General features: G+C 32.9%; 1 protein-coding gene across 1 annotated transcript in view; it reads left to right on the forward strand.

The window, feature by feature from the left end:
- The window catches only part of LOC134686938 (tyrosinase-like protein), a 54041-nt gene extending 35030 nt beyond the window's left edge, over window positions 1-19011 (forward strand). The window contains exons 5-6 of the mRNA XM_063546794.1: window positions 12493-12765; window positions 17732-19011. Coding sequence (XP_063402864.1) covers window positions 12493-12765; window positions 17732-18740 — 1282 coding nt within the window. The 3' untranslated portion in view covers window positions 18741-19011. The remainder of the gene's footprint in view (window positions 1-12492; window positions 12766-17731) is intronic.
- Window positions 19012-22646: the final 3635 nt, after the last annotated feature.

The following is a 22646-nucleotide window of genomic DNA, read 5'->3' on the forward strand; positions in this document are numbered from 1 at the left end:
TGTAGAGAATGAGTAAGATCAATCTAAACCAAAATATCCCATTGTATACTGATATGTAGAGAATGAGTAAGACCAATCAAAACCAAAATATCCCATAGTATTCTGATATGTAAAGAATGAGTAAGACCAATGAAAACCAAAATATCCCATAGTATACTGATATGTAGAGAATGAGTAAGATCAATCTAAACCAAAATATCCCATTGTATACTGATATGTAGAGAATGAGTAAGACCAATCAAAACCAAAATATCCCATAGTATTCTGACATGTAGAGAACGAGTAAGACCAATCTAAACCAAAATATCCCATAGTATACTGATATGTAGAGAATGAGTAAGACCAATCAAAACCAAAATATCCCATAGTATTCTGATATGTAGAGAACGAGTAAGACCAATCTAAACCAAAATATCCCATAGTATACTGATATGTAGAGAATGAGTAAGACCAATCAAAACCAAAATATCCCATAGTATACTGATATGTAGAGAACGAGTAGAACCAATCTAAAACAAAATATCCCATAGTATACTGATATGTAGAGAATGAGTAAGACCAATCAAAACCAAAATATCCCATAGTAAACTGATATGTAGAGAATGAGTAAGACCAATCAAAACCAAAATATCCCATAGTATACTGATATGTAGAGAACGAGTAGAACCAATCTAAAACAAAATATCCCATAGTATACTGATATGTAGAGAATGAGTAAGACCAATCAAAACCAAAATATCCCATAGTAAACTGATATGTAGAGAATGAGTAAGACCAATCAAAACCAAAATATCCCATAGTATTCTGATATGTAGAGAACGAGTAAGACCAATCTAAACCAAAATATCCCATAGTATTCTGATATGTAGAGAACGAGTAAGACCAATCTAAACCAAAATATCCCATAGTATACTGATATGTAGAGATTGAGTAAGACCAGTCTAAACCAAAATATCCCATAGTATACTGATATGTAGAGAATGAGTAAGACCAATCTAAACCAAAATATCACATAGTATACTGATATGTAGAGAATGAGTAGGACCAATCTAAATCAAAATATCCCATAGTATACTGATATGTAGAGAATGAGCAAGACCAATCTAAACCAAAATATCCCATAGTAGACTGATATGAAGAAAATGAGTAAGACCAATCTAAACCAAAATATCCCATAGTATACTGATATGTAGAGAATGAGTAAGACTAATCTCAATTAAAATATGCCATAGTATACTGATATGTAAAGAACGAGTAGAACCAATCTAAACCCAAATATCCCATAGTATACTGATATGTAGAGAATGAGTAAGACTAATCTCAATCAAAATATCCCATAGTATACTGATATGTAGAGAATGAGTAAGACCAATCAAAACCAAAATATCCCATAGTATGCTGATATGTAGAGAATGAGTAAGACCAATCTAAATCAAAATATCCCATAGTTTACTGATATGTAGAGAATGAGTAAGACTAATCTCAATCAAAATATTCCATAGTATACTGATATGTAGAGAATGAGTAAGACTAATCTCAATCAAAATATCCCATAGTATACTGATATGTAGAGAATGAGTAAGACCAATCAAAACCAAAATATCCCATAGTATTCTGATATGTAGAGAATGAGTAAGACTAATCTCAATCAAAATATCCCATAGTATACTGATATGTAGAGAATGATTAGGACCAATCAAAACCAAAATATCCCATAGTATTCTGATATGTAGAGAATGAGTAAGACCAGTCCAAATCAAAATATCTCATAGTATACTGATATGTAGAGAATAAGTAGGACCAATCTAAACCAAAATATCCCATAGTATTCTGATATGTAAAGAATGAGTAAGACCAGTCCAAATCAAAATATCACATAGTATACTGATATGTAGAGAATGAGTAAGACCAATTTAAGATATCTTTACTATTAAAAGAGAAGACCTCATTTTGTGTGTCGCTTCTCTTCCTTCTGCAATATTTAATCATTGTGCCTCGTTCGCAGGGGTCTTGATCCCGAAATACCGGGCTTAAAAACAAAAAATACCGAGATCTAAAGAAATTTAAATCCCGACCTGCCGAAATTCGAAAAAAGAGTTCTCGGATCACGAAAGGATCAATCCCGATATCTCGAGCTTAAAAACACCTGCATCACCCCCTCGTATTCTATATAGATAAAGTGTACTAGTATTTGATATTTACTATCAATTCCAATAAATTAATTTCCACGGCGGTCACTTATATTTTATATAGAGAGTCTATTTATATCTAATATATCAGTAACCGTTGTTATATTTATACAATATATATGTTCCTGATATACAGAAAAAAAGAAAAAAAAAAAATCGGCCTTTGGAAAAAGGGGAAGGACTCAAGCAAATAGTCCTGCCCCCGAGTACCTAGATCTTTTGATACATTTTCTGAAATTCTCCAGTCATATTTTTTTCTTCTAAAAAAATCGTTAACAGTTTACATTCGCTCTATATGTCCGCGATTTCACGGGTATGAAAACTTAATAGTAACTCCACGTAATAAAAATATTGTTTATGACTACATACAGAGACGGACAGTAATTGCGAAAACGTTTATATTTACTATGGTCGTGAAACGACAGTTTGTCAACCAGATATAGATAAGGCTATTTAATTTTGATGCTTTACTTTCATCATTGAAATACAAGTTTACTCGAGCTCGAAATAGTTTTATTTTTATTTTTGTACAGTTGTGCATTTTCCAATCTTCAGAACAAAGAAATTAAGAAGGAAAATGAGAAATTTATAAATGTGACAACAACCCGACAAAGAGCACAAAACACCCCAAGGTCATCGATGTGTCTTCAAGACAGCGAGAAAATCCCACACCGGGAGTCAGGCTTTAACTGGCCCCTAAACAAAAATGTATGCAATTTTCGATTTTTTTAAGACTGTTTTTCCGATGCCGACACAAAACATGTTGTCACTGTCACTTTAATCAAACATGACGGAAGTCACATAATCATAAGCTTCTTCCGTGTCCCGTCAATCATCGTCCTTTCAACCTTCATTAATCATGCCTTCACATCCTCTATAGTGACGTTACAATGCAGCCGACGTCAGCGTGCAGCAACAGCGAGCATTTCGGGATCGCGCAAAGCTCTGTTGAATGAGATCAACGACGTTAACATCGAAGTATCAACAATGGGAGCTAATTGTGGAAAGAAATGTAAATCAGGCAGAAAACAACAAATAAAAGTGATTGCTTTGTTAAGGTTTGTGCAGAGAATTAGACACATCTTTAATAAGAACCGAGTTGTACCCTTTAGAGAGCCGGGATCACGTTCTGTGTCAAGTATTATAAGCAACACAACAGTTATAACACGTGATGATAAGAATAAGAGCAAACGTATCTCCAAGGAAGAAAGAATGTCTCAAAGGGCATTGATCAAGCCCTATATAGATTTAAATCCAACACCGCTTGTTTACAATGTTGAGTTCAACAACGACGACTTGACTTCCACCAAAGATAAACTGAATTGTTTACGTGACATTACGGGAAAAGACGGAGAAACAAAAGAGGCCACCGAAGAAATGCAGTCAATCAGCGGTTTAAACACGTGCTATGCAACATTTGAAAACTTAAACGTTAATGAACTGTTGTCTGGTACAAATGAAACACCGAACAGAAGACGGAGACCTAATGCAGCGAAAGGTGTCAGAACCAGTATGACCATAATGTTGTCAACTAACTCAAACATGGATATTAGGTTACCAGGAGAAGCAATTCCATCATCAAACACACCAACTGTCTCATTGACAAGACCACAGCTGACAGCCCCCGAGATACCTACTAAAGAAAAAGTATATTTGGATGGTTGGATTGAACATCAGAACAAGAAAGACAATTTGAAAAAATAAAATGTTATGTTTTATTCCATTTTTTGTCAAATAAGTTTGTATATAATTTGAAAAAAATAAAATTGTATTTTTTATTTCCTTGTTAGTCTGAATTTGTGTGCCCGTTTTTAAAATGCAACTTCGCAAGTTTTGCTTTTATAGCTGTCGTGTATCCGAAAAATTAAGTATCGCTGTCATAGTGATAGTCTTCCACTTTATAGACTAAGAGTTTATAATTCAGTGGTTTTCGTTTGTATGTCATATTTGTTTTAAGTTTATAATTGACTTGTTCTTGGGCAGCAGTATTTTGATTGTTTGAATTGTAACTACGGGGCTTTATGTAGTTATTTATGTGGTGTTAGTTTTACTCATTGTTGAAGGCCGTATTGTGACACACGTTTATATATGTGTAGTTGGTAAGTGGTATATAATTTGGTATCTGGTGGCGATTTTCACATTTGTAATCAAACCACTTTTTTTTAGCTCACCTGGCCCAAAGGGCCAAGTGAGCTATTCTCATCACTTGGCGTCCGTCGTCCGTCGTCCGTCGTCGTCCGGCGTTAGCTTTTACAAAAATCTTCTCCTCTGAAACTATTGGGCCAAATCAAACCAAACTTGGCCACAATCATCATTGGGGTATCTAGTTTAAAAAATGTGTGGCGTGACCCGGTCATCCAACCAAGATGGCCGCCACGGCTAAAAATAGAACATAGGGGTAAAATGCAGTTTTTGGCTTATAACTCAAAAACCAAAGCATTTAGAGGAAATCTGACATGGGGTAAAAATGTATATCAGGTCAAGATCTATCTGCCCTGAAATTTTCAGATGAATCGGTTAACCTGTTGTTGGGTTGCTGCCCCTGAATTGGTAATTTTGAGGAAATTTTGCTGTTTTTGGTTATTATCTTGAATATTATTATAGATAGAGATAAACTGTAAACAGTAATAATGTTCAGCAAAGTTAGATTAACAAATAAGTCAGCATGATCGAAATGGTCAGTTGACCCTTTTAGGAGTTATTGCCCTTTATAGTCAATTTTTAACCATTTTTCATAAATCTAAGTAATCTTTTACAAAAATCTTCTCCTCTGAAACTACTGAGCCAAATTAATCCAAACTTGGCCACAATCATCTTTGGGGTATCTTGTTTAAAAAATGTGTGGCGTGACCCGGTCAACCAACCAAGATGGCCGCCACGGCTAAAAATAGAACATAGGGGTAAAATGCAGTTTTTGGCTTATAACTCAAAAACCAAAGCATTTTAAGGAAATTTGACATGGGATAAAAATGTTTATCAGGTCAATATCTATCTGCCCTGAAATTTTCAGATGAATTGGACAATCGGTTGTTGGCTTGCTGCCTTCCAATTGGTAATTTTTAAAGAAATTTTGCCGTTTTTGGTTATTATCTTGAATACTATTATAGATAGAGATAAACTGTAAACAATAATGTTCAGCAAAGTAAGATCTACAATTAAGTCAACATGACCTAAATGGTCAATTGACCCCTTAAGGAGTTATTGCCCTTTATAGTCAATTTTTAACAATTTTCATTAATTCGGTAAATTTATGTAAATTTTTACCAAATATTTTGTTCGGTTACTAATGGGCAAGGTTCATTATAGATATAATTGTAAGAAGCAAGAACGTTCAGTAAAGTAAGAACTTCAAACACATCACCATCACCAAAATACAATTTTGTCATGAATCCATTTGTGTCCTTTGTTTAATATGCACATAGACCAAGGTGAGCGACACAGGCTCTTTAGAGCCTCTAGTTATTTTTATGTATAATAACCGTAAACGAGACTTCCGCCTTAGCCATGCTGAAAAAATACCACACAATTCGAAGTAAAGATATGTTAGTTAATTACTATACACAAGAAGAAGTTGTATTATAACCAATTATACAACTCTCACAAGAGACCGTGGGCCAAATGACAAATTAAGACTTTCAATTGATTTGTAATGGTGGCTTAACCAGTGGCACTATACACAGTAGGTCTTTCAATTGATTTGTAATGGTGGCTTATATATAACAGTGGCACTATACACAGTAGGTCTTTCAATTGATTTGTAATGGTGGCTTATATATAACAGTGGCACTATGCTTTGCTTTTGCGCCAATTGGCATTTCATTTGCGCCAAAAAAATCTTTCATTTGCGCCACAAACCATATTTCATTTGCGCCAAAAACTAAATCTTTCATTTGCGCCAATATTACAGGTAAATACAGGTAAATACATGTAGATACAGGTAATAATAGTATAAAACATTAAATTTTTCAAAAAGTCTTTTAATAATAAAGAAGGTTTTAAACATATTCCTCAGAAATCAGTTATCATAAAATCATACAAGTTATGCTAAAACCTCGATAAAATCATACAAGTTATGCTAAAACCTCGATAAAATCATACAAGTTATGCTAATTAAAACCTCGATAAAATCATACAAGTAATGCTAAAAATTGTTTTGCTGTCCGTATCAGTCGTAATCCTGGCTTTACAGTTTTTTTTGGTACACCTGAAGGATTTGTTTCCATTTTTTAAAACATTTGATAACCTATATATGTGGTCATTCAATATCACAGAATTCTTTCCTCTGTTTGTCTCAGATTTGACTATGTCCATCTTGACACCTCACGCTGGACTGGTCATGTGAACACTATATATATAATTATAACCTTAGTGACTATCAGTTTTGTCTTAGAAATGAGTATGAACCCACACATGTATCCAGGGGGAGTTATGTACAAACAAAAAACAAAATAAATCGTAAAAAATCTTTAACTTTTCCGTTATATTACCTGTCATACCTGTAAAATGGCGCAAATGAAGGTGTGTTTTATTTTGGCGCAAATGATATATAACCTTGTGGCGCAAATGATATATAACCTTGTGGCGCAAATGAAAGGTTTGATTTTTTAAAAATTGGCGCAAATGGCGCCCGTTACAGTAAATAGGTGAAAATTAGGAATTACACGTAATTACTAAACATTTCAGTAAATACCTGTAATTACTAGCCAATTCAGTAATTACATGTATTTACTAGTTGGTTCAGTGATTACTGGTATTTACTGATTATTTTTGTCATTTTTACAGCTATTTACTGACTTGATATTTTTGTTTTGAAATTTAACATATAATCCAAGATACCAAATAAGAAAGTAAAAGAGTAGGTATTTTAGGGCTGACTTTATTAAGGATTAATGAATATAAGGCCCACCTTTAGTGGTTGTGAATTGAAACTGAAAAATTGTTGTTTTAAAAGTATTGAAACTCCCTTAATATCATTTGCAGCATGAAGACAATGATATCAATCCAAAATTGAGATGATATACATTTGTGATAAGTTTATAGGCAACTTTGCCAGCTCTTTTTGATGATAAACATTTGATAATGCCAAATTTGGTTGAATAATCTTGATAATTCTTAAAATCTCATTTTTTTTTATATTACAATCTCCATCAGGCATACTCTGCTTACTTCATTATTTTTTTGCTTTAATATTTTATATTAATCAATTAAATCAAAATCAATCATATTATGACCTTTTTAACTTATTTTTAATTTACAATACACTATGTTTGAAAATTACATTGTAATTGTTCTGCTCATTTTGGACACCATGATTGGCAAATAACATATTTGTTGTTTGTTGTTGTTGCATATAAACTTGCCCAATGACATAAGTCAAATTCCTTTTACAAAATAGTTTTATTTACGACTTCTTTTGTCAGACTGTTGTGATAAAGCTGACATTCTTCACAAACAAATTTATACAGATTGAGGGTTTTAAGAGTCACATTTCATATTTTTGTGTTTCTCTTTTTTATGAGTTTTTCAAGACCTCCAAACTCCAGCTTATATAACCGCAACAAAAATTTATTATGTTTTTTATCTGTATAAGAATGATCTTTTGTGGATTGAATAAGCCATTCCTTTTGATTTTCTGTCAATGTTGTCATTATGTTTCTTTTTGTCGAGCCTGCGACCTTTGTCGCAAAAGGGAAAAACAGCAAACCATTCTGTCGTCAGCATCATTCACAAGTATTCACTATGTGGTTAAAGGTCTTTAAATTTTGATAACTTTCTTACATTGTCCTGGATTTCTATCAAACGTGAACAGAAGCTTGACTTTAACTATGAGATAATTTTCAAGAAGTACATTTTGTGAAAATAAAATCAAAGTTTTCCGTATTTTACTTATAATGGACTTGTATGCCAGTTAACTGATTACATTCGCATTTGGGTTAAAGTTTTTCAAATTTTGATAACTTACTCCGAATATCTTAAATTTCTACCAAACATGGACAGAAGCTTGTTTATGATCATAATATCCAGAAGTAAAGTTTGTAAAACAAATCCCTTTTCGTATATTCCTTCTAAATGGACTTCGTTTTTCCCCCCAGTCAACATTACTTCTCTGCGGTTAAAGTTTTTTTTAACATTTATTACATTTCATAAACCATCCTCGATTTTAACCAAATCTGCACAGAAGGTTCTTACAGCACTAGTCAAAAGATTTGATATTTTTCCCCATTTTTGTTGAGCCTGCGACTTACAGCTATAGAAGACGAGATACTGGGTTCTGCGAAACCCTTACAATTCTAAATCTGAATACATTGGTAACCTATCTCCAGCTAGGGGTTGAATTGAAGGCCACACGAATACGTATTCAATAAGGTCAAATTATTCACTTGCAAATGAAAAAATCCTCAACCATGTTTCTCTGCTTATTTTAGTAAAATAGAACCAGATTGACTGCTATTAGTGAATTATAATTTCACTATATAATTTTCATTAATGATTTAACAAACAAAAAAAATCATATTTAATTTATTTTATATCTCGTAGCTAATGCTCTTATAACAAAAAGGTACATTTTAGGCTGACCATTTTTTTAAGAGTACTCACTGATCTTCTATAGCTAAAATAACCATAACTTTTGATCAGCTTATAATATTACAACATTGTTTTAACAGTCAGTAAATAGGTGTAAAAATTCATTTTAAAATTAGTAATTACTGGTAATAACTGGGCCGTTTCAGGAATTACTTGTATTTACTAAGTACATCGGGGATTACATGTAATTCCTAAATTCTAGTAATTACATGTAATTCTTAATTTCACCTATTTACTGTAACATATACACATTAGGTTTTTCAATTAATTTTTAATAGTGGCTTATATATAACAGTGGCACTATACACAGAAGGTCTTTCAATTAATTTTGAATGGTGGCTTAAAAATAACAGTGGCACTATACACATTAGGTTTTTCAATTGATTTGTAATGGTGGCTAATATATAACAGTGGCACTATACACAGTAGGTCTTTCAATTGTTTTGTAATGGTTGCTTATATATAACAGTGGCACTATACACAGTAGGTCTTTCAATTGATTTGGAATGGTGGCTTTTATATAACAGTGGCACTTTACACAGTAGGTCTTTCAATTGATTTGTAAAGTGGCTTATATCTAAAAGTGGCATTATGTATACACATTAGGTTTTTCAATTGATTTGTAATGGTGGCTTATATATAACAGTGGCACTATACACAGTAGGTCTTTCAATTGATTTGTAATGGTGGCTTATATATAACAGTGGCACTATGTTTACACAGTAGGTCTTTCAATTTATTTAGAATGGTGGCTTATATATTACAGTGGCACTATACACAGTTGACTTGTTTAACCAACAACGAGAGGTACCTGCATTGCCGTATTTTGTATTATCAAAGTAATTTAAAAACAGTTTCGAAAAAAAAGGAGTCACAATCGAATTGTAATAACAACAGTGAAAAACTGGAAGTTTGACTTGTGCTGCTTCTTTCCACATGACCATTTTTATTTGTCATACTATACCAGAATAGCTTTTCTTTCAATGATTTTCATTGCTTGTTTCCCTTTTCTGTTAATGTCTCTCTCCCCTTATGCCAAGTTTTTGTTTTATTCGAGCGTCACTGATTAGCCTTTTTTTTTAGACGAAACGCGAGTCTGGCGTAAATAAAAAAAAACCAGGTATCAATAATTAGTTAATATAAACGAGTCTAAATTGAAAACTACGTTCAAACCTATGATTGCGTTGGATAAAAACCGCAATTTCTATACGTGTGCATGTAAAACAAATTTCGTTGTAGAAGGGTCTAAATACAGCACAAATAACATTTTCCAAAAGACCAAAAAAGTGAAAAAGTATTTTTAACAATACGCATTTGACTAACAGGTCGAACAACGGATGTTCTTTAACCCTGCTGACTGCCATATATAATATATCTTTCAAGGAAATTTCATCATCTCTGTCTTACTATCAGACTAGGGGACATTTAAATTTCTTTTCGGTCATTAAACAACTAAAAAAGTTCTTTCTTTTTTTTAAAATTGTTTGTATGCACATTGAACAACAAATTTATGTGACGTATTTAATTTTTCTAACGTCAGACACTCAAATCAATCCATGTGTTCTTAGACAGTAGATGTTATTGTGTCCTGTTAAATTGTTCCCTTTTAAAAGTTTTGGATTCTCATATATTCTATGTATAATTTTTGGACTAGTTTGAATCTCGGTCTATATCTGTAATTTATTCTTACATACTTTTGATTTTTTAACCCTGTATGCGTACATTGCCTATGTAAATTTTAAAATTGTTTGTATGCACATTGAACGACAAATTTATGTGACGTATATAATTTTTCTGACGTCGGACACTCAAGTAGATCCATGTGTTCGTGGATAGGTTTTTGTGTCCTGTTAAATTGTTCCCTTTTAAAAGTTTTGGATTCTCATAAATTCTATGTATAACTTTTGGACTAGTTTGATTTCTGTAATTTATTCTTACATACTTTTGATTTTTTAACCCTGTCTGCGCTCATTGCCTATGTAAAATTTAAAATTGTTTATAATCCAGGTACTTTTGATAACTATTGTATTCACATTGAACGACAAATTTATGTGACGTATATAATTTTTCTGACGTCAGACACTCAAATCAATCCATGTGTTCGTAGATAGTAGATGTTGTTGTGTCCTGTTAAATTGTTATACGATGATGACTGATGTTCCCATATTTTGACTATTTTATTGATTGTGACTGTTTATTTAACGCATCATGTAAATGTAACGGAATTTGATGAGACTGTTATTAAAGTGAGAGGGTTAGCGCTATAGAACCAGGTTTAATCCACCATTTTCTACATTTGAAAATGCCTGTACCAAGTCAGGAATATGACAGTTCTTGTCCATTTGTTTTTGATGCGTTTTGTTTTTTGATTTTGCCATGTGATTATGGACTTTCCAAATTGATTTTCCTCTGAGTTCAGTATTTTTGTGATTTTACTTTTTTCTCAGCTATTTTATCAATTGTATCATCGATGCTAGATTTAACAACTTTCAGTTTAGTGTCAAGTTCTTCAAAAAGCAATCTTTATCGTGCAATAATTTTAATTTAGTTTTGATATGACTCAGACGTGTCCATCACAATTGAATGGCAAGTTAAGCTGGGGTCACACATTCACGATTTTTACTGCCGTCCTTGACAGGACCATTCCCGATTAAAATTTGTTAAAAGTCTGATCAAGATCCTGTGAAGTGTGGATGGAAATTCAAACTTTAATCAAAAATTTGTAAAACAAATAATTTAATCACGACAACAATCAGATATTGTTCAGGAAGCGCCGATATTCCAAGCGAATCTATCCCGATAACCCCGTCAACCCCGTTCTCAATCCGCTTCTAATCCAATTTGTATCTTTCGCCAGGTAAAGTTTGACCGAGCCTGTTACGACTGCGTCCCGATTTTACCGAATGTAATCCGACAGTGACCAGACAGTGAACCGACGTGGACGGAAGTTATCCGTTCGAAAATTGTCAGCATAATCGGGATCAGCAGGTACTGTCGGAACTTTATCCTATCACGGTCCGCTCTATCGCATTGCAAACGGCTTTGTCTGGTCTCAGTCGTATTGTATTCTGTAATTGTCGAGACTCTGTCGTGGGTATTATTGACGAATTTCGTATTTATAACGGGACTGTTCCGGAACGGTTTTGGCAAAAACGGTTCGCAATCGACAAGATCTGGATGCAATCTGGACTCAATCGGCAGAAAAAAAAACAATGAAAAATTTCTCCAGATCATTCCCGTTCCACAGGACACCGTTCAGAACACACAGAACATTGTTAGGATTGTGATCCGATACAGCAGAATTTGTCACGACATAGGCACGATTGTAATCCGACTAAACTAAATCGGCTGAGTTTCCCCGAATGTTACGGGACGCACCCAACTGTCGGGGTGCTTCGCCGAACTATTCGGTTCCTTCCCGACCCATAGGAATCTGTTGCGAACTTAAACGACTGCGTTCAGACAATGATAGGACATTCCAGATAATTGAGGATAGTAATCCGACTTTTTAACTTTTCGTTTCGTATCGCTGTCTGATCTCAAACGGGAGCAATAATCGACAATGTGTGAACCCCGCATTAGGGTTGGACTCATATTTTCAATAATTCATACACGTACTTACCGTTGTTGACTTTTGGGTTTTGACATTTTTTTTTACATTACATGTTAAATGAAATACTATATTGAAACTTTTTATACCATGTTTTTTCTTTAACAGTGTACACATGTGGGTTGGTGGTACAATGCTTGGAATAAATACAGCTCCAGGTGATCCAGTATTCTTTCTGCATCACTGCTTTATAGACTATGTTTGGGAGGTGTTCCGACAAAGACAAAGACGACAAAGACCAAGAGTAGATCCAGAAAGGGACTATCCATTTGATAGTCGTGCTCCTCGATCTCAGACACCAAACCGAATTATGGACAACCTAGGAACTGGGAAGAGGAATATTGATGGGTACAACAATGATTACACAGATCAATATTACAGGTGGGTAATTTTCCAAAAGTAGTATCAAATATAGATTGCTTTAATTTTCAATCATTGGTGCTGAATTTAGCCACCTTTCATATATTTCGGCTTTGCTATTATTCGTTAATAAATAAACCGATTATTGTGTATCTTGATCATTAGATTTTGATGAATTCGGTACATGAGTATCTTCATTTTTATTCTGAATTACATCATCAATTTTTGAAAGAAATTGTTCTAAGTTTCGAATGACCTGCTCATTTTGATTCTTCCAGGTTCCTTCGTCATTAATTTCCCGGGCACAGCTTCGTAATTAATTGCACGGGCAAAACTTCGTCATTAATTTCACGGTCAAAGCTTCGTCATTAATTTCCAGGGCAAAGCAAAGAAATTCTTCATCTTTGTCGGTTAGAATAATAATTTTCGAATAAAGATACCTAAGCTCCTTACGTAGCTCGTCGTTAAAAGTTCTTTCTGCTGCTCTGTCTGCTTTAGGTGTCATTTTCATACTGGCAGTGCTCAAAATAAATAGAAGGCTGAAAATGCAACAAATATTTATATTCAATATGAATATTTACATATTGACTATTTCTATATCAAAATGTTCATTAAAAGACACCCTTGTATATTTTTTAAAAAAGCAGGGTATTGTCGTTTCAAGACAGCACTCGCATCTGCAAAGTGGAAAGGGATTAATATAAGTTGCAACAACTTGTTTTCCAATCAACTATAAAAATATGTACAGTAGTTATTAGGCGAGTGACTTTAACCAGAAAATTAAATTTTTAATGCACCCACCTAACACACGGCTAAATTATATATCATCTGAAAGCTACACAACTGTACTGTCTGTTTTGACCGGTCGTAAAAAAATCTTACGGTGCAATTTCCGTCAAATCAAAATCAAAGGCCAAGGTTGAATAAGTGCATATTTTCTAAGATTTCAGCTTGATTGAATAATATGACTTTTACATACTAAATTCACATATGCAAACAATTTAAAATTTTTAGCAGAGAGATTAACAGTCATAAATCAAACGGATTTTTGAATATTTAAAGAGTTTTTGATAGAAAGCACATGTTTCCAGAAATTTGAGTAAAAGTTAACAAAATGTGTGAAAACCCAATTTTTTCTTTCTGATGCAACTGTTAATTACTTAAAACTAAGTAAAACCCTGTAAATACTATCAAAGAAGTTTTTGACATCATAAATTTCCTAAAATTATGCTTACTTCTAATCAAACAGCAAATCTTAACAACTCATACAGTTGCCAAAAATACCGCCATCTGTGAAAAAAACCCAGCTTTTAAGCATTTCTTCCTATCTAAACATTGTATGTGGTCAATATAAGATTTAATAAACAAATTCATAAGAATCTGAAAAATTTTAAAGTACAAAAATATGTTCGCGAATGATGCTATTGCTTGAAATAAATGGGGCAAAAATAAGAGATTGCAATCTGCATTGTAACTACCAGACTGAACTGAACAAATTTCGACTTTTCTAATTGTTTGATGTGTAGCTTCTCATTATAAATATTGATGTAGTGAAAAGACCTTTTATTTATTTGATATGAACCATGAACCATAAAAAAGAAATTGAAAATTTAGACAAAAATAAATAAAAGATAAATTGATGAAAATTAAAATTTTAAAGAATTGAATACAAAAACAGTAAACACATTATAAAACTCGATTTCTTGATTGCTCCAATTGCGTTGTTCTTTGTTTAAATGCATTAATTCATCATAAAGAATAATTTTGAAGAAAAAAATCCATTAATACGCAACGATTCTAGCTACAACTAGACTGCCTCAATAGCTTGAACGACTAGTTCATTTTTCATAGGAGAATGACTTCATGCAAGAGCTTATAATGACGACTGAAAAGTAGCTACCATTATCTTGAAACTTCACTTTCCACTATATAAATGATGTTATCTCACTGAATAGTGCCAAATTTGTGACAATGTTGGTATTTTCCATTGAAATTGTAAATAAGTAAAAGACTCAACAGATATAATTTACTCTATTACGTATCTTGAAACCGACGATGAGGGTTGGTTGAGAACAAGTTTTACGACAAAGAGATAAGCATAAATCAACCCATAAAAACACCCATTACTAACCAATTATAAACTATTCATTTCTATGTAGCAACATTATAGCAACGCCTGCATATCTATACTACTAAAGGAGGAGACCAATTTAATTGAGCCTCAACTCCTCTGAAACAGTTACAAGTCGGAAATATTTATGATATGACGTATAAATATAGGGTTTTATATTTCCTAAATTTGTCTTTGCATGCTCAGTCGACGTACTGCCCTCGAAATTAAATAAAACTCTTTATCTAAACACTTGCCATGCAATTGTAACGCGATTTCGCTGCATCTTCTTGTGGAGTATATATCTCCAACTTGATACAATAATCCAGAGCTTACATTTACTTTCACGATTTTCGTGGTAGTGCGTAACTGCTCACAAAGAAGATATCAAATAAAAGCAACTATAGTATACCGCTATTCAATAGTCATCAATCGATTTACAAGTAACTGAAACCAATCCGGGTCACAAGCCAAAACCGGTGAAACGCATCAACTATAAGAGGAACACAACAGAAAAACGAAACACTGAACTGCTACAAAAACAAACGCCAACATACAAAGAAACAGATTAATCGATACCAACTGCCTTATGACTTGGCACAGGACATTTGAAGAAAAATGGTGGTTTGAACATGGTTTTAAACCCAGATGAAATCAACCCTTTGAAAATTTATGGACGCCACTACGTACGAGTTGGTTGACAATTATGAAACACCTGTTTTGCCAGATGACGACTGATAAGTTGCAATCGACGTAACCAAAATACGTTTCTGCCTTGAATGTCACCTACTGAATAAGGCTTGGCACCGAGTTATTATGTCCCTTTGATATATTTCGTCACTCTTCAAGTAGTAAAAGTTTTTAGAATTGTAATTCATTGTAGTTAAATGTATCATGCTAACGATTTGGTTCTACATATATATCACCGTGAGCACATTTAGTTATTTTTGCGTATATTTGTCTTATTTGCGTTAAACTTCTTCACCTTACTTTGAGGCGATATTTTTGCCGATTTTCATTACTGCAAGTAAATGTCTTCAAAGTAAAATAATACCAACGGGACAATCAACATCTCAAACCATAAATCAAATACGCTTAATTAAAACCATGAACAAAATAAAATTAAAGTCCAAGAGACAAACAACAGTCAACAAAACACAGCACAGCATGCAAACGAGCAATACTTAAAACAGCGAATGATCTTATGATGTCAGGAAGGGTATTCAACTTTAAATTATTTCACAACTGCTTCTAGCATGTCTAGTGTTTTACGTACACAATGACCTGCATTTGTATTTTAGAAGATTATGTTGAAATTACTCAAAGCATCTTTTATACAAATTATTAAAGAGATTAAATTTCTAAACACATTTAATATGTCAAACACGATTTTAAACTGAATTAGAAGCAGCAGCATTATATTTAGTTCGTTTACATCCCGCTTTAGACAACCAAGTGTTTCTTAACAAGGTTACTTATTTCAATATTGAATACAATTTAGTCGCAAAGTTTGCATTTAAACATGATTACAAAAAGTAAAAAAGTTTGACTTCGTAAAAAACATATTTTTACCTCAATTAGCTCGTATATATTCTTTTCGAACTTTAAATACCCCTTCTTTTATTATGGAAAATTATTCTCCTCCCTGATATTGACAATTAACGATGTGCTATCTTAACATAGCATAACAAAATGATCGCTATTTGCAATGGTAGATTTTTGGGCAACTGCAAACACTTCATTAAAAGGCTGTTCTATGAACAATAACTAATAATTGCATCTTAAAATTACAAAACAAATATTCCTTGACCTAAAACATATACATTTATCTATTTTTTTAGCATACCAATATCGATCCCCAAAGATACATTATGCTTTTGGAATAATTTTTCATTTTTTTAGGATTTGTGATGAATTTCAATTTTCGGGAAATATTGCGCATCTAACCTCTTTTTTATTGTTTGATTTGGAAATAATGTATCATGTTAAATAAAGTTCATATGATCTTTTGGAAAATTTGATGGTACAAGAATTAGAAAAAATGGTTTTTTTCTTTAGTAATAGCAAACTTTGGAATGTTTATTCATGACCTTTGTCCTTGATATGACAGAAAATGCACCGTACGATTTTTTTACGACCTGGCAAAACAGAAAGTACAGATTATTAGCTTTCGAATGATATATAATACAGCCGTGTGTTAGGTGGGTGCATTAAAGTCTTTAACTAAGAGTCTTTTTGAAATAAGTCACTCGCCTATATCGTTTGTTTATGTAATTTATACTTGTTTCTCATTTCTCGTTTTTTTTTATATAGACTAGACCGTTGGTTTTCCTGTTTGAATGGTTTTACACTTGTAACTTTTGGGGCCCTTTATAGCTTGTTGTTCGGTGTGAGCTAAGGCTCCGTGTTGACCTATTATGGTTTACTTTTATAAACTGTCATTCGGATGGAGAGTTGTTTCATTGGCACTCATACCACATCTTCATATATCTATTTCCTGCTATGTTTTTATATATGAGTATCAAAATTTAACTGCTAACCAATATCAATTGCTTTAAGTTTATCGGGATTCACAAAAACTAAGCACTTTTAATACATATACATGGATATTAGTTTTATGCATTTTTCAGTAAGTTTAAGTTGAGACGAACCTTTGACCTATAGTTGTTAATTTTTGTGTCAATTTGGTCTCTTGTGGAAAGTTTTCTCTTTGGAAATCATACCACATCTTATTTTTTATATCAATTATGACTCCGTGTTTTGGAATGTATCATATTATGATTTTATTTTAGCTTTGATTAATTTTCTTCATAATTCTACATTATTAAGAACAACTGGCAAACGATCATTGTTTATTTAGAAAGTCTTTTTTTGTAGATATGCAAGCAGTCCAAGAACATGTCGTCAATGTAGAACTAACCGATACCCCAATCTTAGATGTGGAGACTTGCAGAGAGGACTCTGTTCTGCTAAAACCAGACCAGTGAGCGAAAGCAGAGCAAAAACTTTCCGCAATACTATAAAAAATACAGATCTAGGAATAACGAAGACATTTTCATCTACAATTACAGACAATAGAAAGACCACAACTCGTAAAAGGAGGTCAACAGGTGATTGGATTGTATATGAAAATTTCCTAGAGGAGAAAAAAGTCAGTGAAATTAGGCGAATGAAAAGATCGACCAATTCCACGAGGAACAGTACGAAAGAGCGAACAACTGACACAAACAACATGGACTCTTCCATGCAAAACTCATTTTTACTGGATGGCGTTCCTGATATTAAGCGTTGGGTATTCATACCAGTTAAAATTGTTCACCGACGTCCGTCTGGTTTACTATTTGGCTCAAAAGTGATAAAGAATAAAAATATTGTAGACAGAGTTGATGTATATTCATATAACAACTACATGAATTATACAGATGAAGAGCAGCAATCAGCATATTCTCATAGTTTTACTTCCGGGTCAGGGGCAGACAAAGTATATGTTCAGGTTGACGGTATGTCATACAATGGAAAGTATGTAGATTATTCGATAGTTGATTCCAGACTCCCTGTATCTGAATCTGTTGCTTTCGTTGCTGTAAAAAATCCGAAACTTAATTCTAGCATTTCTTACATATCTGCTTACGACTCACATGGTCGGATTTGTCGCCCATATTGTCAGTCGTACGAATCGTACGGGCCAAATTCAAACCAGGATAGACAATGTTCCGGGGTGGTTAACCTGACTGAAGAAGAACCTAGAATGTATGGTGATGATATCGGCGAGGTAACACAACTACTATATAAGTCTGGAAAAGGAAAAGGTTTTACTAGAAGTGATGAAAATGTATTTCTCAGTTTCTACTGCGACTTCCATGAGATTCCCTGGGGAAACTGTTAATGAATAAATTTGTGATGGTCGCATAATTTATATTGCTAATATTGCAATATATTTTGTTCAGAAAAAACTTTGCATTGATACTTGATGTATAAATATAAAAAACAGTATGCATACAAACTTTACGTCTGAAAAATAGTTAAAAGGTAAACAAATATTTCGGAAACGCAAAACCATTTGTTTTTTTTACAAAAAAGTCATAAACATCACACAAACAGAACAATCATCTTTTCACAAAGTCCTTCAAATCTTATAACAATATCATGAATATCTTTAACCAAGACAATAGTTCAATTTGATAAAATCTATATATTATGTAATATATGTACTAGAAATGGAATAAAAAAATACCAAGCCTCGTTTGCTTTTCAATGTCATTGACTAAACATGCTTATTACTCATTGTTGACGGCCGTAAGGTGACCTATAGTTGTTAATGTCTGTGTCATTTTGGTCTCTTCTGGACAGTTGTCTCATTGGCAATCACACCACATCTTTTTTTTCTTCATTACATTTATTCCATGTAAAGCCAACGATTTAAGACGTAACAGTATCATTGTGATATTATCAGATAGAATTTTTCTTATAATTTGCTGAAAGTTTGATACAAAGTATGAACCACCGTGCTATTTTGCAAGGTGCAAGATGTACAAAATTTACCAAATTTGCATAGATTGTTTCCGAAAATCAAAACCACTTATATTTGTTATAAAAAATTTCTTTGAGATAGAATTTTGAAAAGAAATATGAAAACATAGGTTTTATAATATCTTTTCGATAATAAAATAAAGAAAAATATATTTCACCAAACTTGTTTTCTTGCACAAGTAAAACCATAAAATTTCTCTATCTTTCCAGTATTAAAAATACGATTTAACTTATCTTCCATTTAATAGCCATGTTGATAATTTGATTTAAACAAACACAAATATTTAATATTTGATAAATCAGTCTGAATAAATCACTTATTTTTCCTTATTTATTGCCAATCTGTTTCAAAATTTGCAGATATAAGCAAAGAACTAGACCTAGTATGAAATAATTACTCATCTAAGATGGCAGAATACCGATAATCTACCTAAAACACAATCTACAACCTATTATACGTCTGAATACAATTCCTGAAATATCTGTCACTAGTAACGCTCTAAACAAAATAACTGAAAGCCAGGGTTGTAAAATTTCCGACAAACATGCAGAGATATCAGTTTCTAATCCAAGTCTTTCCAAAGATACTTTATGTTCCTTGGAGAACCCTGTTTTATCAATAATAGTGATGGAAAGAATGTTAAGATCTGTCGTTTAATTAACAAAAGATTCTCAAATGATACCCACAGGAATAGGTATGGTATACAGTGGTCATTGACAGATTTGGATATGGCGAGGAGGGTATACATCCCTCGTAGATCGAAAATTCATAATGTTTACACATTAATCGAAATAAAATAGCGATACGCAGATACTTCTTCTTTCCTGAGTAACTATTGACATTTTTTGTAAGCTGACTTGTTCCGGTATTGTTAAGATAAAAGCCGAATGACAAACTCAGGAAAGAAAGAACCGTCGTAATTCCAATTAATTAATAAATTTGATAACCCTTACGCTTGCTTGGTGTTTTTAGCCGTGAATTAATAAAAAATTCTCTTATACTGAGGAAATTTTTCCAAAGGACCATACTGTAAATTTATCTACTAATTTTCCTTTCTTTGTCGGTAACTCAGTGGTTGTCTCTGTCTCTCGTATGTGGGTTCGTTTATTATTTTAACATTAATCAGCCTAACATACGGTCTGAGATGGGAATCTGAAGAGTGCTTAAATATTAATTGATTAATGATAACGAGGCATAATCCTCAGAGATAAAAGCTGTGTTTAATAATAATGGTCTTGTCAGTTATTTGGCAATCTTGAGAAGAAATTCGAATATGGAACAAATTTTACATCATTGTAGTAATTAAACCATCAAAAGCGTCTGTCAGTAGCTGTCTTCATTTTCCTCTACTTTTTCTAACCTGCACGATGGGCAAGATAAAAAGAAGAAAATGTGGTTTGATTGCCAATGTGGCAACCCTCCACATAATACCAAATGACACCGAAATAACCAACAACAGGTGTCCGTACGGCATGCAGTTGTTATCAAAAATATAAAAAGAAGATGTGGTATAATTGCCAATGAGACAACTCTCCACATAAGACCAAATGACACATAAATTAATTTCGTTTGTATCTTAGTTGGCGTTTGATTTTTTCTGTCGTTCTGTAATTCCGTTGTTTTCCTCTCATAGTTTATAAGTTTCCCTTGGTTTGATTTTATGACACGGACTTGCTTAAATTACTTGATTTATGACTATTGAACAATGGCTTACTTCTGCTGTCATTTCTTCATTTTTCATCAACAAACAAAGCCTATACCGCATAGAAAGCTTATAAATGGTCGCAAAATGATAAATGTAAAATAATTCAAACGAAAAAACTAACGGCCTATTTTTTGTACAAAATAATGAACGAAAAACATATGTTACAAAGCAACAAAAGGCAACCACTGAAATACAGGCCCCTGATATGCACACATACTATAGTTTTGAACTAGTAACACACAGTTGAAAAGGGATTAACTCGTCAGATGACAAACACTGGTCCGAGAAAACAGTTCTATCGTACGGTAGTGCATTTAAATAAATTTAAAAATTGCACTTCATATATTTAAAATTATATAAAAGTCTACAGACTGTAACTTAAATTAATGATTTCTTTTTTTGTATAACGGTTTGACAACACAAACAAAACAGTCAAACTCATAAATCGAGAATAAACTGAAAACGCCATGGCTAAAAATGAAAAGGAGAAACAGACAAACAACAGTGCACATGACACAACATAGAAAACTAATAAAAGAATAAATAACACGAATCCTTTTCCATGACAATAAAATGATTAAATCTAAAATTTGTACTAGAGGATGTCAGTCAGACAATACCTTTAGATAATTGAGCTGATCTGTAACAATAACATCTCCATGCCTTATATATCATGTACTGTAGTACGCCGCTAGATTGAAACTGACGAGGAAAGGTAACACACGGCCACCGTAAGCTTTAGTATTGTGAAGCCCAGGTGGTCGTGTGGTCTAGCGGGACGGCTGCAGTGCAGGCGATTTGGTGTCACGATATCTCAGTAGCATGGGTTCGAATCCCGGCGAGGGAAGAACAAAAATTTGCGAAAGCTAATTTACAGATCTAACATTGTTGGGTTGATGTTTAGACGAGTTGTATATATATATATCTGAATAGGCGATTAAGGGTGTAGGTAGGGATGATTTCTCGTTCAATGACAGAAGTGTTTTTTTTCTAGTCAGGCAATGAGGAATCGCTTAATACCAGTATGTCTTTGGAAATTTATTTGGAAAAAATTTACGCAACTTACCATTATGGAAAAGGAAAAACTACAACCAATCCTTTCTTAATGATTCTTTATTTGCTACATCAATGAAGGGAGACGTCCTTACATTGGTAGCATTTAACTAGCACACGTCTTGTTACAGGTTTCTAAATATTTTTTTATTTTTTTTATATAAGTATATCACAGACGACACAGATGAACAACAAGATAAATGTTCTAAACAATTTTATAATACCTAACAATTAATAATGTACATTTCATTAGGGACTATCATTTGCTCTTCTTTTTTTTCATTTTTCTATTACATATATCTTCTGATATGTGTTTTTTTTTGGTCTCTTAACATATATATATTTCCTAGTAATTCAGTCAACCATGTTCGTCAAAGTTTCATATTATTACTCGCAAAAACGTAATACTAAAAATAAATTAAAGACTGAAAGTATATAAACATATGAATTTAAGGCGCAATTACTACATAAGTAAGCCGCCTACCAAAACCAATAACAACAAC

The sequence above is a fragment of the Mytilus trossulus genome, chromosome 10, assembly GCF_036588685.1.
Source record: "Mytilus trossulus isolate FHL-02 chromosome 10, PNRI_Mtr1.1.1.hap1, whole genome shotgun sequence".
Lineage (NCBI taxonomy): Eukaryota > Metazoa > Mollusca > Bivalvia > Mytilida > Mytilidae > Mytilus > Mytilus trossulus.